Here is a 13,842-nt window from a genome sequence, read left to right as displayed (position 1 = left end):
ATGGCAATGATGGGGGATAGGTGGTGTGATGATGGACGGCTGTGATTTCATTGTTTGTTGACCTGGCAATACGATGGGCTTTTCTGGTTCGGGAGGCTCCGAGTTTTAGTTGGCGAGCAATCTAGAAGCTTCTTTAAATTTCAATTTTTTATTGGAGGGAAGTGATGATGTAATCTATGTCGCGGTGGAGTCCAGCTATCTTAGACCTAGTCTATGAAAGAGACGATTCAGTCCTTTGCCAATGCACCATGGTAATGGTGAGGATTACCACACATGGAGTGTGGGCCATACATACAACATATACTCCACTGTCTTCCTTCCTTGTTAAAATTACGATTCCAATTCGATCTCATAAATAGAATATTTAATTTCATAATTTTTTAATTATTAAAATTGAATAACTTATTAAATTAACAAATTAAATATGAATTAGATTAATTATAATATAAAATATATTATTATTGGTCATTCAATTAGTATACAATTGATGAAAAGATTAATACTGTAAATTATTTTCTTCATAAAATTTTATTAAGTAAAATATTAGAAATTTTCAGTATATAATTTTTTTTTTCATTATTATTTTAAAATTCTTTTCTTCTTCCTATTGGGTTTCTTTTACTCTACATTGTTTTTATTTTTTTAAAAAATAAAGAATCAAATCTATAGATCTAAGCTGTTTTTAATTGTTTTCCTTTAGGCTTGAGGTAGGCCCGTGGGTTACCGTATATACTTTTTGGTAATTATATTTACCTCATATGAGAATTGTGCTAATCTCATATGAGTAGAACGTTTGAGATTTATTACTTTAACCTTTCTTAAGATTATAAAAAAGTAAATTATACCCTTATGTGTAATATATTTTTATAATACAAAATATATTATAAAATCTAAAAAAATTAATTTTATATCTCATCCCTCTTATTACTTTCTCTCTCCTCTCCACCACGGTTACCCCTTCATAAAAAATAATATTGTAAATAAATAAATAAATAATGAGTGTGAGGGCAACTTGGTCATTTTAAGAATTTTTTTTATAAGTTTTGATGGAGAGCGGAGGTTATTGAGCATACACTCAAACCTTAAGGGAGGTCAACGCAATAAATCTGAAACGTTTTACTTGTATGAGATTTAACCAAATCTCAAGAGAAGTCAGTGTAATTTATCTTATATTTTTTACCCTTTTTCTATTTTTGAATAATTTAATTACTAAAAAATAATTATTCCCACCACCTGAACGACAGAGGACGCCTGAAACATCATTAAAAAAATAAGAATAAATAAAATAAAATAAAATAAAATAAAAAAATCATCAACATCAAAGCTCATGCAAACGCTCATGTGCCCCACATAATTTCAAGCTTCCCGTCGTACAACTCATTCCACCAAATAACTCTGCCATCCTCACAACCATCTCACACCCATTCTCCATTCTCGGCGTTCTCCGAGCACAACCTAGCTCGCCGTTGGCCTTGTTGAATCATTGACCACCGATTGTCAGTTCTGTCCATTGCCGGCTTATCAAAGACTTTGCTTACTGCCATACATTTCTTTGTGCCCACCAGATTCAGTTTGTGATTTGGGGATTAAATTCTAGGACATTTTGGTCATTTTAAATGGGTGTATTGGTGTAATTAAGTAATTTTATATATGAAACAAAGTCAGTACAAACTTAAAAGGGTTCGTATAGTCATTTTACACCTAAAAGTACTCGAATATCACTAAAAACTAACATTTAAGATGTAAATAAAATACATAATCACTCTTTGAAATATGAGTGAAAGTTAAAATCAAAATGTTTAGATATGACCTAATATTAAGGAGTGTTAGAATAAATTACTCAAATAACTAACATGGAATTCCTAGCTCAGTAATAAATCCGTTTGCTCACTAAGTAAAAAAATTTAAATTATTAAGTAATTATTTACTCATTTATATATACTCAATACTCTCTCCATTCAAATGCGATGTGTGAAAAAAACACCTCTTACAATTCTCCATTTTTTCTTAGTAATTGGTCACGAGGGTAATGGGGTATATTAAATGGGTATTTTGTGCAATGATAGTATAAATTGAGTGGGTCAATTTGAGCATAATTTAAGTGCAATTTGATTTTTTACGGACTTAGACAATATTTTTTATAATGAGATTGGTTTGGGCAGAAAATTTTAACCTATCTTTAATGAGGATGGGTGAAGTTACTCAAACCCTAACATTAACCTAATTTTCATTTATTTATAATTTTGAATATGTTAGATATACTTGTAATAGTTTCTTTTTTGTCCATCCGATTTCTTATATAATGATCCTTTGAAAAGTGATTCCCTATATTTCATAATCTCACTTACTCCTTTACGGTATTCCAACTTGATAATAGTATGTTATTTTTAGAGTTGTAAATGAACCAAACGTTCGACAAATAGCTCGGGCTCAACTCATTAAGAGCTCAATTCGTGTTCGTTTATTTAATAAATGAGCCAATCCTGAACACAATTTCCAAGCTCAATTATTAACCGAACCAATCCCAAACACACATTCCAAGCTCGATTATTAAACGAGTAACTCTCAAACAACTCCTAGCTCGACTCGTTAGTTCACGAACACGTTCGTGAACAAGCTTGATAATGTACTCGTTTTGAGCTCAAATATATATATATATATATATATATATATATATATATTAATTATGTTTATTAATAATAGACAAGTAAGTTGGGCCCTTAAATTAGTTTAACATAGGGCCTAAAACAACCCAGACCAACTCATTGCTAAAGTAAAACGAACCCAACTCGTTACTCTAAAAACTAAATTAAACAGCCAAAGCCCACTATTTCCCCGCCCCCATTCTCATTTCTCATATCCTGTAAAAATCATATAACTTATCTTCTTTCTCATTTGGTGTAACCCTAGTCGCAAGAGAAGGAAAAGAAGAGAAATATCGACTAATGTGACGACCCCCAACCCCCCAGTCACGCATAAGCCGACAAATCACTCCGGCGAATTACACCGGCGACTACAGAGCTCTTAATTAATCACATATGCAACTACCTTTGCAAGTTCTCTCTTCTCATTTCTTTTCGATATCTCTCCCTTCTCCTCTCTCTCTTTCTTTCTTTCTATTGGATCAGATGAATTAGTGAAGATCTATCAATGATTGAGTCATTGAAGCATGTTATTGGGTATCAATGGTTGAAACATGTTATTGAACAACAATGGTTGAAGCGCGTTATCAATCTCATCGAGCCAAGCTCGAACCCTCTCAATTACAGTCGAGCTCGATCAGGGCTGGCTTAGGATTGATCGAGCTCGAGCCGAGTTCGAACAAATTTATGCATCTGGCGAGCCGAGCCCGAGCACTCCAATGCTCGGCTCGCCCTAGTTAATTTATTATTTTGCCTTAGAATGACAAAATTGATCTTCAGTGTATTTTATGTTGAAATTAGCAATTTCGTTCATATACCCAACGGTAGTGAAAATCTGTTACAAAAACAATAACCTCATGGGAAGTACTCAAATATATATAACTTGACCCAATTTTTATGAAATGTAGATGTGAGATATTAAGAAACAAGTTAAAAGTAATTTTTTTTTTTATCCTTTTTAATATATATACATTCATGTAATTTTTTTTTTTTTTTTTATCCTTTTTAATATATATACATTCGTTTTTTTTTTTTTTTTTTTTGCATGGGAGGGACCAAACATGACATCATTTTAATTTTTGTAACTTGAGTTCAACACTTCAACCTCATTTTTATAACTTGAGCTCAATTTTTATGAATAGTAAAGAGAGTTTAGGTACAATATTGCTAAATTTTTAGATACATAAATTTATCTTTTTAATTATATATACATTCACATTTTTTTTATATATACATCAATTATTGTCAAACATATTGCCCACCAAAAATATGCTATTTTAATCAAGAATAAAGATATTTGTCTACCAACAGAAAGATATTTTCCGACAAAAGCCAGTGGCTGTGTACTAACGCAGTCTTTAACTCTCTGCCTAGCCTGTTGTTAATCATTGTCTTGGTTCATTTCTCAAACTGAATTTGAAACTTCGACAATACATGCAGTGAGTGAGTCATAGCTCAAAAATGGCGAAAACAAACCCTAACCCTGCCCACACTTCTTTCATCGATCCCAAGAGTGGTTTCTGCGCTAAAACCAAAATCTACCACAGCCTCAGGCCCAATGCTCCACTCCCTCCCCAAACCGCTTCTCTCTCCGCCACCGACTACCTTTTCTCTCTCCTCCACCAAAACAATCCCTCGCCGGAAACCACCGCCGGACTCATCGACGCCGCCACAGGCAGTCGAATTACCTGTTCCGAAATCGAAGTCCGTGTCAAAACCCTAGCGTATTCTCTCCGATCCCGAATCGGACTCTCCAAAGGCGACTCGGCCTTCATTCTCTCTCCAAATTCAGTCCACATTCCGATTCTTTACCTATCTCTCTTCTCCATCGGCGTGATCGTATCTCCGTCCAATCCAACCAGCTCGGAATCGGAAGTCTCTCACCAAATCAATCTCTGCAAACCGGCCATCGCCTTCGCGACGGCCGCCACCGCTCACAAGCTACCCCAACTCCGCCACCGCACAATTCTACTCGACTCGGCCGAGTTCGACTCGTTACTCGCGAGTCAACCAGGTGAGTTTCATGATCGAGTCGAGGTTTTGCAATCGGATCCGGCGGCGATTCTCTACTCGTCCGGTACGACGGGGAGAGTGAAGGGCGTGGTGTTGACGCACCGGAACATTGTGTCATATATGGCGGCGGCGAATGCGGTTCGTCCGGTTAGACAATCGCCTCCGGTGATGTTGTGTACGGTCCCGTACTTTCACGCGTACGGGTTTCTGTGCTGCCTGAGGGTGGTGGCGATGGGGGATCGTATGGTGTGGATGGAGAGGTTTGATATGGGGTTGATGATGAAGGCTATTCAGGAGTTCCGAGTGACACACGTGGCGTTGGCTCCGCCGGTGGTGGTGGCGATGGTGAAAATTGCTAATGCCACCAACGGCTACGATTTGAGCTCCCTTGAAGTTGTCTCGTGCGGTGCAGCTCCGCTGCCCAAAGCAGTGTTTGAGAAGTTCAAGAAATTGTTTCCAACGGTGCAATTGGCGCAGGTTTGTGATAGCTTCTTAGATACGGATTGGTGGAATTCGATAATAACTTGATCCAAAATAGAGTTCAAAAAAAGCAAAACAAAAAACTAGTGTATGATAATAATATAATTTTATGATATTTATATATTATTAAAATATTATTATTATTTTTTTCTCATTTGTCTTATTTTATCTATGGAGTTTTTTTTTTTTTTTTTCCTTAACTGTGGTTATTTTTTAGAAAAATGATAGGTAACCAGATGATTTTTTAGAATAAGTCCCCAATTTTTGTCCACCTCATTTACTTAAATAATTTTTTAAAAATAATTATTCAACACAATAAAAATAACTAATCACAGCAATTTAATTCCGAGGTTCATTTTCGATTCTTTTTTAACATGAAATAAAAAATCTGATTTTTTATTTATCCAAAAAAATGATTATTTATATTTATTTTTTTACTTTTTATCATTTTTATTTTAATTATTGAACTACATTCGTATTGAATGGAATATTGTTTAATAACAAATTAAATATAAATTCATTCACAAAATATTTGTTAGTTTATCAAATCCAATTAAGGAATAACAATTATTGAATTCAAATCGCACTAGTCCTGATTCGATCCTAAAACAATTTGTTTACAAGTCTAATAATAATTTTCAAACTCGACAACTAGTGTTAAGCTACATAAATGATGAAATGTGAACCCCCTCTCTTGTTCTCTTCATGTTTGTGGGCTGCCTGCCCCGTCCCGAATAGACGAACAGGAAGAAGTTGAAGAAAGGAGAGAGAGAGAGAGATATATATAGTACTTTTCCTCGGAATTTATGAAGTGGACAATAATAATGGGACGGAGATAGTAACACAGAGTGAAGTCCATTTTGACTTATGTAAAATCTTTGCCTTTAATTCTCTAGTAAGATTTTGTTGATCAGATAAAATAACTGTATATTATAGGAAACATACACACGTACCAGGAATAATATACCAAATTAAGTTATGTAATGATTGCTATTGTGGAGTGGTAGATGCTAATGTGATTGATTTGCATAAATTTGTTATTAAAGGGATTTGGGATGACTGAAGCAACAGCTGGAGTGACTGGAACAATGGGTCCGAAAGAAAGCCAAGTAGTAGGTGCAACCGGGCGGCTTGCGTCCAACTGCCAAGCGAAGATTGTTGATCCCACCACTGCCATTGCTTTGCATCCTCTCAAGACGGGGGAACTTTGGCTTAGAGGGCCATGTATAATGAAGGGTAACAACATCATATGCCATTCTCATTCTTTTTTTCCTCTCCCGAACAACCTATGACTTGGCTTGCAAAAATGTTCATAAACTTTTGGGTGATTGGGAAGATCCAGACCCAAATTTGATCCGAAAGATGGCCTTAATTTGTGCGGGTTTCCTGCCAAAAACCACGGGTTTAGGGGCAGGTCTCCGGATTTTTTTTTTGACCCATTTCTCTCTTGTGGGTTGTGGATTTTGTTCTAGAACTCTTGTAACCTAGTATATATATAGGGGCATTGGGTTTGAAATGTGTAACGAGAGAACACTTATAGCCATACAAAAAAAGAGTTTAGGGTTTGAAGTGTGTAACGAGACAACACTAATAATCGTCGGAAAAGAGTGAGAGAATTGAAGATGATTTGAATCATGTTGCAACCCAATTTTAACCTGAAAGACGGGCTTTGTGTGGGTTTCCCACCAAAACCCACGGGCTTGGGCAGTGTCTTCGGGATTTTTTTTTGACCCATTTCTCTCTCGTGGGTCATGGATTCTGTTCTAGATCTTTTGTAACCTAATATATAAGGGCATTCAGGGTTTGAAGTGTGTAACGAGAGAACACTTGTAGCCATAGGAAAAAGAGCGAGAGAATTGAAGAGATGATTTGAGGGCTAAAACTTGCAATCACCTGTTTGTTCGTAAAGTGAAATCTTTCACGGAAATCTTTGTGTTCTCTATGTAGTGCGTATTTACTTTTCATTCAATTTCTTGATTGCGTTCTTGGTTTGTGGCATTTGTGGTAACAAATAGGTCAAGCTCGAGAATGAACTTGAGATCGAGGTCAAAATTAGCTAAACAACCCTGTTGAAGGATGGAAATGTTAAAAGTAGATGATGGTTCACATGTTATAAGAGCAAAAGATCTCAAATTGAAACTTCACCGTCACTCTAATTGAAAATTAAAAACACGTCTGAGGCGGAGTTTAAACACTAGTTCTATCTTTGCTCAAGCCCCCAAATGAGTTATTAATTTTTTTCTTTTTGGGGGTGGGGGTAGGAGCATTATTGGATTGTGATCATTATAGTGCCTATTGAGTTTTTTTAATGAACTTTATTTAAAAATTCAAAAAAAGAAAAAAAAAAAAAATAATAACATAATTAAAGTTATGATCCTACTGGGTAGGCTATGTTGATGATGAAGCAGCAACAGCTGCAGCTTTGGATTCGGAGGGATGGTTAAGAACCGGAGACCTTTGTTATTTTGACCATGAAGGCTTTCTATTCTTTGTGGACAGGATAAAAGAACTAATCAAATACAAAGGGTACCAGGTGAAGTCTCCACATTTTTTGTTCACTTTTGCAAAGAATTTTTTTATCTGCTTCAGACTTTCCTATTCTCCATGACTTCATCTTTGAATAATCATTTTGTGTATGCCATGTTTTTCGTAATATTAGGTTGCTCCAGCCGAGCTGGAACATCTACTTCACACCCATCCAGATATAGTTGATGCAGCTGTGATACCGTAAGTATTATCTACTCACATTAATTCAACAATATTTAAAAGGACTAGTCCAATGCATGAAACTACGTCTATGTTACTTGAAACATAAATGGACAGGTATCCTGATGAGGAAGCAGGTCAAGTACCCATGGCCTTTGTGGTGAGACGATCCGGGAGCACCATTGGCGAGTCACAAATTATGGATTTTGTTGCTAAACAGGTAATTTTCTCTCTCCGGACACTAATGATAGTGTAATGGCTATAATCAAACAGTTTTAAAATTATTTATTTATTTAATTCTGTGTATTTGATATTTTGGTAAAAACTGATTATAGGTTGCTCCATTCAAGAAAATAAGAAGAGTATCATTTGTTAATTCATTGCCTAAGAATGCTACTGGTAAGTTGTTGAGAAAGGAGTTGATCAAGCTTGCATTGTCCAGTGCTTCTTCTAAGTTATAGTTTTTATTGCAGTTTGTTGTATATATATAACTCTCAGAATAAAGAAGTTGTGCTTATCCGAAGAACAATCAAATATAATGATGCAATGGACCTTGACCATGAAAATAAATTCTGGTTTAGTGAATTGTGCAATCTTACAGAGGGTGAATCCAACCCTATTTTATTTAACTGTACAAAACAGAAGAGGTGACTACTGCTATCTACATCGGCGAAGCACAAAGAACAATAGTTGGGAGTGTGTTGCTTGACGATATACTTACAGGCTCTGCTATAGAGCAATGTAACTGAAAGCAATCCAAGCAACCAACACGCCAGTGGCTTAGCGATACCAAACTCTTACTTTCTAAAGGGAGGTCGTAGAATCAATACAATCTCTGGTGATAGGAATTTGCTCCCTAGTCCCCACACCATTGACAATATCTCTGAAGGATTGAGGTAATCTCCACTGGTTTCGCCTGATGAGGCAGTCCACTGTAGCCATATATCATTCCACTGTGAACTCAGAATAACCTCCTATCAATCCTCTGGTCAAGTGGACCTAAAGGAAGCTAATGATCGTGCCATTAGGATGTGTCCCTGCCGTTGCCCATCACATTTTTGATAAATGGTCTGGCAAGGCTTCGGAGATTGAGAATCATCTTCCGCTTCCACGAATTCAACTGAGATGGTTTGAGTGTCCAGAAAAGAAAATGAGACTTTTGGAATGATTTGGTGGTAGTCCGGAAAGAGTTGAAAATAGAGGCAGAGGACACGCAACCGAAGCTAAGGTTTTTGTAAAAACTTTATGCTTGATAACCCCTCATCATTATCATTTTCTTTATTCCGTAAGGACAAGAGTCGGATCGATCACATGCATTATTATTTATTGTACACCATGTATTTTCTTAAGTTTGAAATTTTAAAATCGTTTTTGATTACTTCATCTCACATAAGTTTTGGTTAATCTTTTTGTCATTTTCCTTCTAAGCAAACAACTCCTCCCGTACAATCTTCATAACAAAGCATGGTCCCAAGGCACGCCCTTAAAATATAACTTAGACAAATTGGCATTGGTTGGGAGTTGGGACACCTAAATTCGAGCCCAAATTAAATTAATTTGGGTTAGAATTGCCCAAATCTAAGTCACTCTCTCTCTCTCTCTCTCTCTCTCTCTATATATATATATATTTATATATATATATATAACCCATGAATGAATGCGCAAATTGCACCCCTATTCCTATATAATATAGGGGATTTGTAATAGTTGTGCGACTTGGTGAGAATTAAATGAGATGACACGTTAAAATAGCTTTTCTATTCATTGGCCATAAAAATCCCTTAAAATGACCAGCATTTTTTTTTTTTTTTCGAAAATTAAATGACCAGCATTTTCTAACAAAGATTTTACATTTGCTAGAAAAGAACAAAATGGAAAAGAAACGGCAGTGTTAAACCTCATCAGGTTTGAACAGTTAGGAAAAAAAAGGAAAGAAAATGATAATAGATACTAATTAATTAGGAAAAACATATTGATAATTATTTCAGTTTCATATTCCCTTAGGTTGAATATTATCTGAGACATACTTTTGTGGGCTTAGCTTGCAATCGTGACGAGTTCGGACTTAAACCTACTATTATTTTAAAATTTTGAATTCATGTTCAAGATCATTTTAACTTGTTCATAAATCAGTATAAGCTTACACAAGTTTATTTTTATGAACATATATTCATATATTCATGAACTTACACAAATTTATATTTACTAATGCGTTCTTGAGGTTATATTCATGAACATATACGAGTATACACCGTTTATGTTTACGAATCTAAACAAATCGAGTCTAATATTATTAAGGATTGGCTCTAAAAATCAAGCTCAAGCTTAGCTGATTTGGTTAGGTCTCGTTTGCCAACCACAGTTGTTTTGTGTTTTTGCTTTAATCCGAAGTAATGTTTTGACTTTGAAGTGTGATCAATATTATTATTTGAAAGTCTGTTTGGTAACATCTATTTGTTGAATGATTTTTTTGAAAGTAAAAACATGAAAACATATTACATAAAAAATGTTGCAAGTTTGACATGCATGCTGGATTGCGCTATGCTGGCGTGCACGCTGGGCTGCGTGGTGTGCATCTTGGACTGTGCCTCGGGGTTTGGTACACCTGTTTGTTTTAGAAGCGTTTTGTAACTATTTAAATGGCAACAAATGTTACCAATATTCTTCGTGCTTTAAATTTGCTACAATACACACTGATAATTAAAAAAACACGAAACAGAAGCAATTGCCAAACAAGCCTAAACCAACAGCTTAATTCTCGACCGTGTTTATCAGCAATGCAATGGGTCTTACTCCAATGTTTTCATCTTGCTTCAGAAAATTTTAATCTGCTTAAAAATAATTTAGACTTGATGTCAGTTTCGATTATATATATGTCGATCTATCTATCTGACAATACAAAAAGAAGTAAAGAACAAAGAGTCATCATTCCGCCGCCGTAGACTTGGTTGAGTTGGTAAGGTCTTAATCTGAACACCCATATATTCAAGGTTCAAACCTTGCCACCTCCATTATTACCCTCGACTTATCCTGCTGCTTACACTGTGGAATCGAGTAGTTGTGAGGGTTCCCATGTCAAAAAAACAAAAAAAAAAATTATCATTCGGTCACACCAACGTAGAAAATGCTTGGGCCGGCAAATCATTGAGGTGGGGGCTCCACACAAAATTTAAGTTCCATAATATTCTACGGAATTTAGCAGTTCCTCCCGCTGTATATGTAATCCCATATATCGAAGATAAGAGACTCGTAACATAATTATCAATACCCAACCACCAAAAATCTAGAATATTTTAATTACTGATGGAAATGGACAACTGATAGAATCTAGGGTTAAGTGTAAAAAAAAACCCCTGATGTATAAAGTTTATGCTGAATTAATTTTTATTTTTTGAAAATATGCTTGTTAATATATAAAATTAAAAAAAAAAAAGTACAAATAAGACCCTCTGAACACTTTTTGACAAAAACTAAATATGAAAATTCTATTTTACCTTTTGATTCCCATTTTGCCCCTCACCCATATATGTGCCCCTATACCCGTTCCCTGCAATCCATGCTTGGCCGGAAACCATATCTTCTTCGTCGACGAGAACTGAATATTTTACTGTGCATTCTATCTCTCCGACTTCTTCGATCGTGAATCTTCATTGTTTCAAGGTACAGACTCTCATATTCTCTCTCTACAACGAACTGTCAGTGGAAATTCAGCCGGGTCTTCGTCGAATTTGTCTAGAAGAAGCCTGGAAATTGCACCCGTAGGATGAAAGCCGAGATGGGTTGAGTTCTGGAGCGACGTCGCCGTTCCAGGCGGAGAAACTCAAACTCCTCGTCTTCTTCGTGTTCGTTACCGGAACGGTTCTTCGACATACCCAGGTCCGAAAATGCTGAATTGGGTTGAAGAATACATGCGATAGATCGGGTTAGTTCTCAGAGATGACAGATGGGAGGAATTGAACGTTGCCAAGATCGTACACGTGTCAGCATCCGGGTTCTTCAAAGACCAGATGGTTTTGTTAGACAATGAGGAGAGAGATGGTTGTGGGTAGTCGGCGGCCATAGTGGGGAGGAGGCGGTGGCCATTGTGGGGAGGAAGTGGGAGGAGGCGGCGGCGTGGGGAGGAATAGTGCTACAGTGTGTGTGTTTGGATTTCAGTTTTTATTATATCCAATTTTAGGTTTAGCTTATCCAAATTCGATACAAATTGAGGTTTATTTTATTTTTGTCTCAAACAAACACAATTTTACACAAATTGGACAAAAGGGTCATTTTACATGACCTGTATTTATAGTTATTAATTTATTCAACTGAAGTGATGGTATTATACTATTATCGTCATTTTGTACCACACATGGACCTATTTGCACCAAATTGATAATATAGGGGGGTTTTATACCACACATGGACTGTTTTGCACTATTTCGATAGTAGAGGGGGTTTTTTGCACTTAACCTTAGAATATAATATCGTAAGATACTTTCCAAATAAAACAGAGATTGTCGGCTACGTTTTCAAGGAAGCCAAAAATTTCTACGGTTTGAAAAAATTTCTACTAATTTATAATGGGAGTTAAATGTTATCATGATTCAATATCATAATCACGTTAGTTTCAATTTTTTTAAAAAATATACTACTTCTGTATTAAAAAAAAATTTACATAAATTTTTCATTTTTTTCAAAGCAAAAAGTGTTAAAACTTAGATTAGTAGATGTAGAGAGTTAAAGTCTGATATTTCAAATCTATCGAAAACAACCAACTAAATCATATAAATGGTGGAATGATGTGCTTTGATTTTGGAGTAATTGTTGTCTAATTTCAGGCCCATTGATACTGTATCAATTTAGATTGCTAATGTAATAAATATATTTACTAAATTACCGAGATGTAGTTATTGCAAAAATAATGTGAGTTGTTGAAATATAGAGGATAGGAGTTCACAGACAATATATGTGTACCAAGTTCATCGTATTTTTAGTATTTGTCTCCACCCGATACTCAATTAGTTCATAACTCAAAACAGAATGAAACTTGGAGAAATGGCAGAAACAAACCCTAAGCACACTTTTTTGATGGATCCTAATAGTGGTTTCTGCTCCACAACCCAAATCTACCACAGCCTCAGGCCATTGCTCCACTCCCTCCATAATCCGCTTCTCTCTTCGCCACCGACTACGTTCTTTTTCTCCTCCACCAAACCTGTCGGTCCCCGGAAACCACTGTCGGACTCCATCTGTCGCACAGCTCAACCCAACGCTTTTGCCAAGTGGTAGGAAACGCGCCACTAAAGTCAATACGAAAAGGACTCAATTTCCAGACCTTACAAGCAAACGGGCAAGTGCAAAGAAGATGATTTACGCTTTCATCATATTTCCCTCAATAAGCACAGCCAGAGAATTGAGACGCCCCACACTTAAAAAGCTGATTATTCATCGGAATCCATTCATGAAGGCTCTGCCAAATAATGATCTGAATTTTCTTATGAGCATGAAGGTGCCACACCCCCTTCCACATATCTCCACGAGATGTCTCAAAACCAAGAATAGATGGAGTAGAAGGAATGAGAATTGAAAGAGCCACTCCATAAGCGCATTTGACAGAGAAACCGCCATCAGAAAGTGCCGCCCTATATTTTACTATCAGCTCCACCCCTAACGCTCAAACGAATCTAAAGGACAGACTTGTAATCCCTCTCATTAAAATGTTGACGAACCAAAGGAGCATTTCAATAGTGAGACGAAGGAATAATAAGAGCCGATATTGAGGAAAAATGAGCATAGGTTGGTTTTGAAGTGAAATTAGGAGAATTCGGAATCCAATTATCGGTCCAGTAGTTAATCAAAGAGCCGTCGCCAATACGCCACTTCATACCTTTTTTGATGACCTTCTTAGAGCAACTTTAATGGCCTGCCAAATGGGTTGTCAATCTCAAAATATAGCAGGTGGGTTTACTGTTAAATAGGCTGCCAAAATATAGCTTTGCCTAATCTTGTACCAAATATA

At 36.1% G+C, this 13,842-nt stretch overlaps 1 protein-coding gene across 2 annotated transcripts; it reads left to right on the top strand.

Moving 5' to 3' along the window:
* Positions 1 to 3,938: 3,938 nt before the first annotated feature.
* Positions 3,939 to 9,211, top strand: LOC132304186 (4-coumarate--CoA ligase-like 9). 2 transcript variants are annotated; one of them, XM_059801749.1, is made up of 7 exons: positions 3,939 to 5,132; positions 6,182 to 6,371; positions 7,523 to 7,668; positions 7,795 to 7,862; positions 7,959 to 8,061; positions 8,177 to 8,240; positions 8,315 to 9,211. In XM_059801749.1, exons 1-7 carry the CDS (start codon positions 4,104 to 4,106, stop codon positions 8,548 to 8,550), a joined length of 1,836 nt encoding a protein of 611 aa, XP_059657732.1. In that variant the 5' UTR covers positions 3,939 to 4,103; the 3' UTR covers positions 8,551 to 9,211. The 2 variants fall into 2 exon arrangements, with proteins under 2 accessions (XP_059657732.1, XP_059657733.1); XM_059801750.1 differs by having other exon boundaries at positions 3,942 to 5,132; positions 8,177 to 8,426.
* The last annotated feature ends 4,631 nt before the right edge of the window (positions 9,212 to 13,842 follow it).

Source organism: Cornus florida, unplaced genomic scaffold, assembly GCF_030987335.1.
Source record: "Cornus florida cultivar Cherokee Brave unplaced genomic scaffold, ASM3098733v1 CherokeeBrave_3.0.0_Hap2_Chr04, whole genome shotgun sequence".
In the NCBI taxonomy this organism is placed as follows: Eukaryota; Viridiplantae; Streptophyta; class Magnoliopsida; order Cornales; family Cornaceae; genus Cornus; species Cornus florida.
The sequence above is the reverse complement of the archived record's forward strand: the minus strand, read 5'-3'. Positions and strand labels throughout refer to the sequence as shown.

Excerpts from the sequence above, each read along its gene's own strand:
- LOC132304186 (XM_059801749.1), top strand. The coding sequence starts at position 4,104 with ATGGCGAAAACAAACCCTAACCCTGCCCACACTTCTTTCATCGATCCC. Across the intron at positions 6,372-7,522 it reads AGGGCCATGTATAATGAAGG|GCTATGTTGATGATGAAGCA; the intron begins GTAACAACATCA and ends CCTACTGGGTAG. Across the intron at positions 8,062-8,176 it reads TGGATTTTGTTGCTAAACAG|GTTGCTCCATTCAAGAAAAT; the intron begins GTAATTTTCTCT and ends AACTGATTATAG.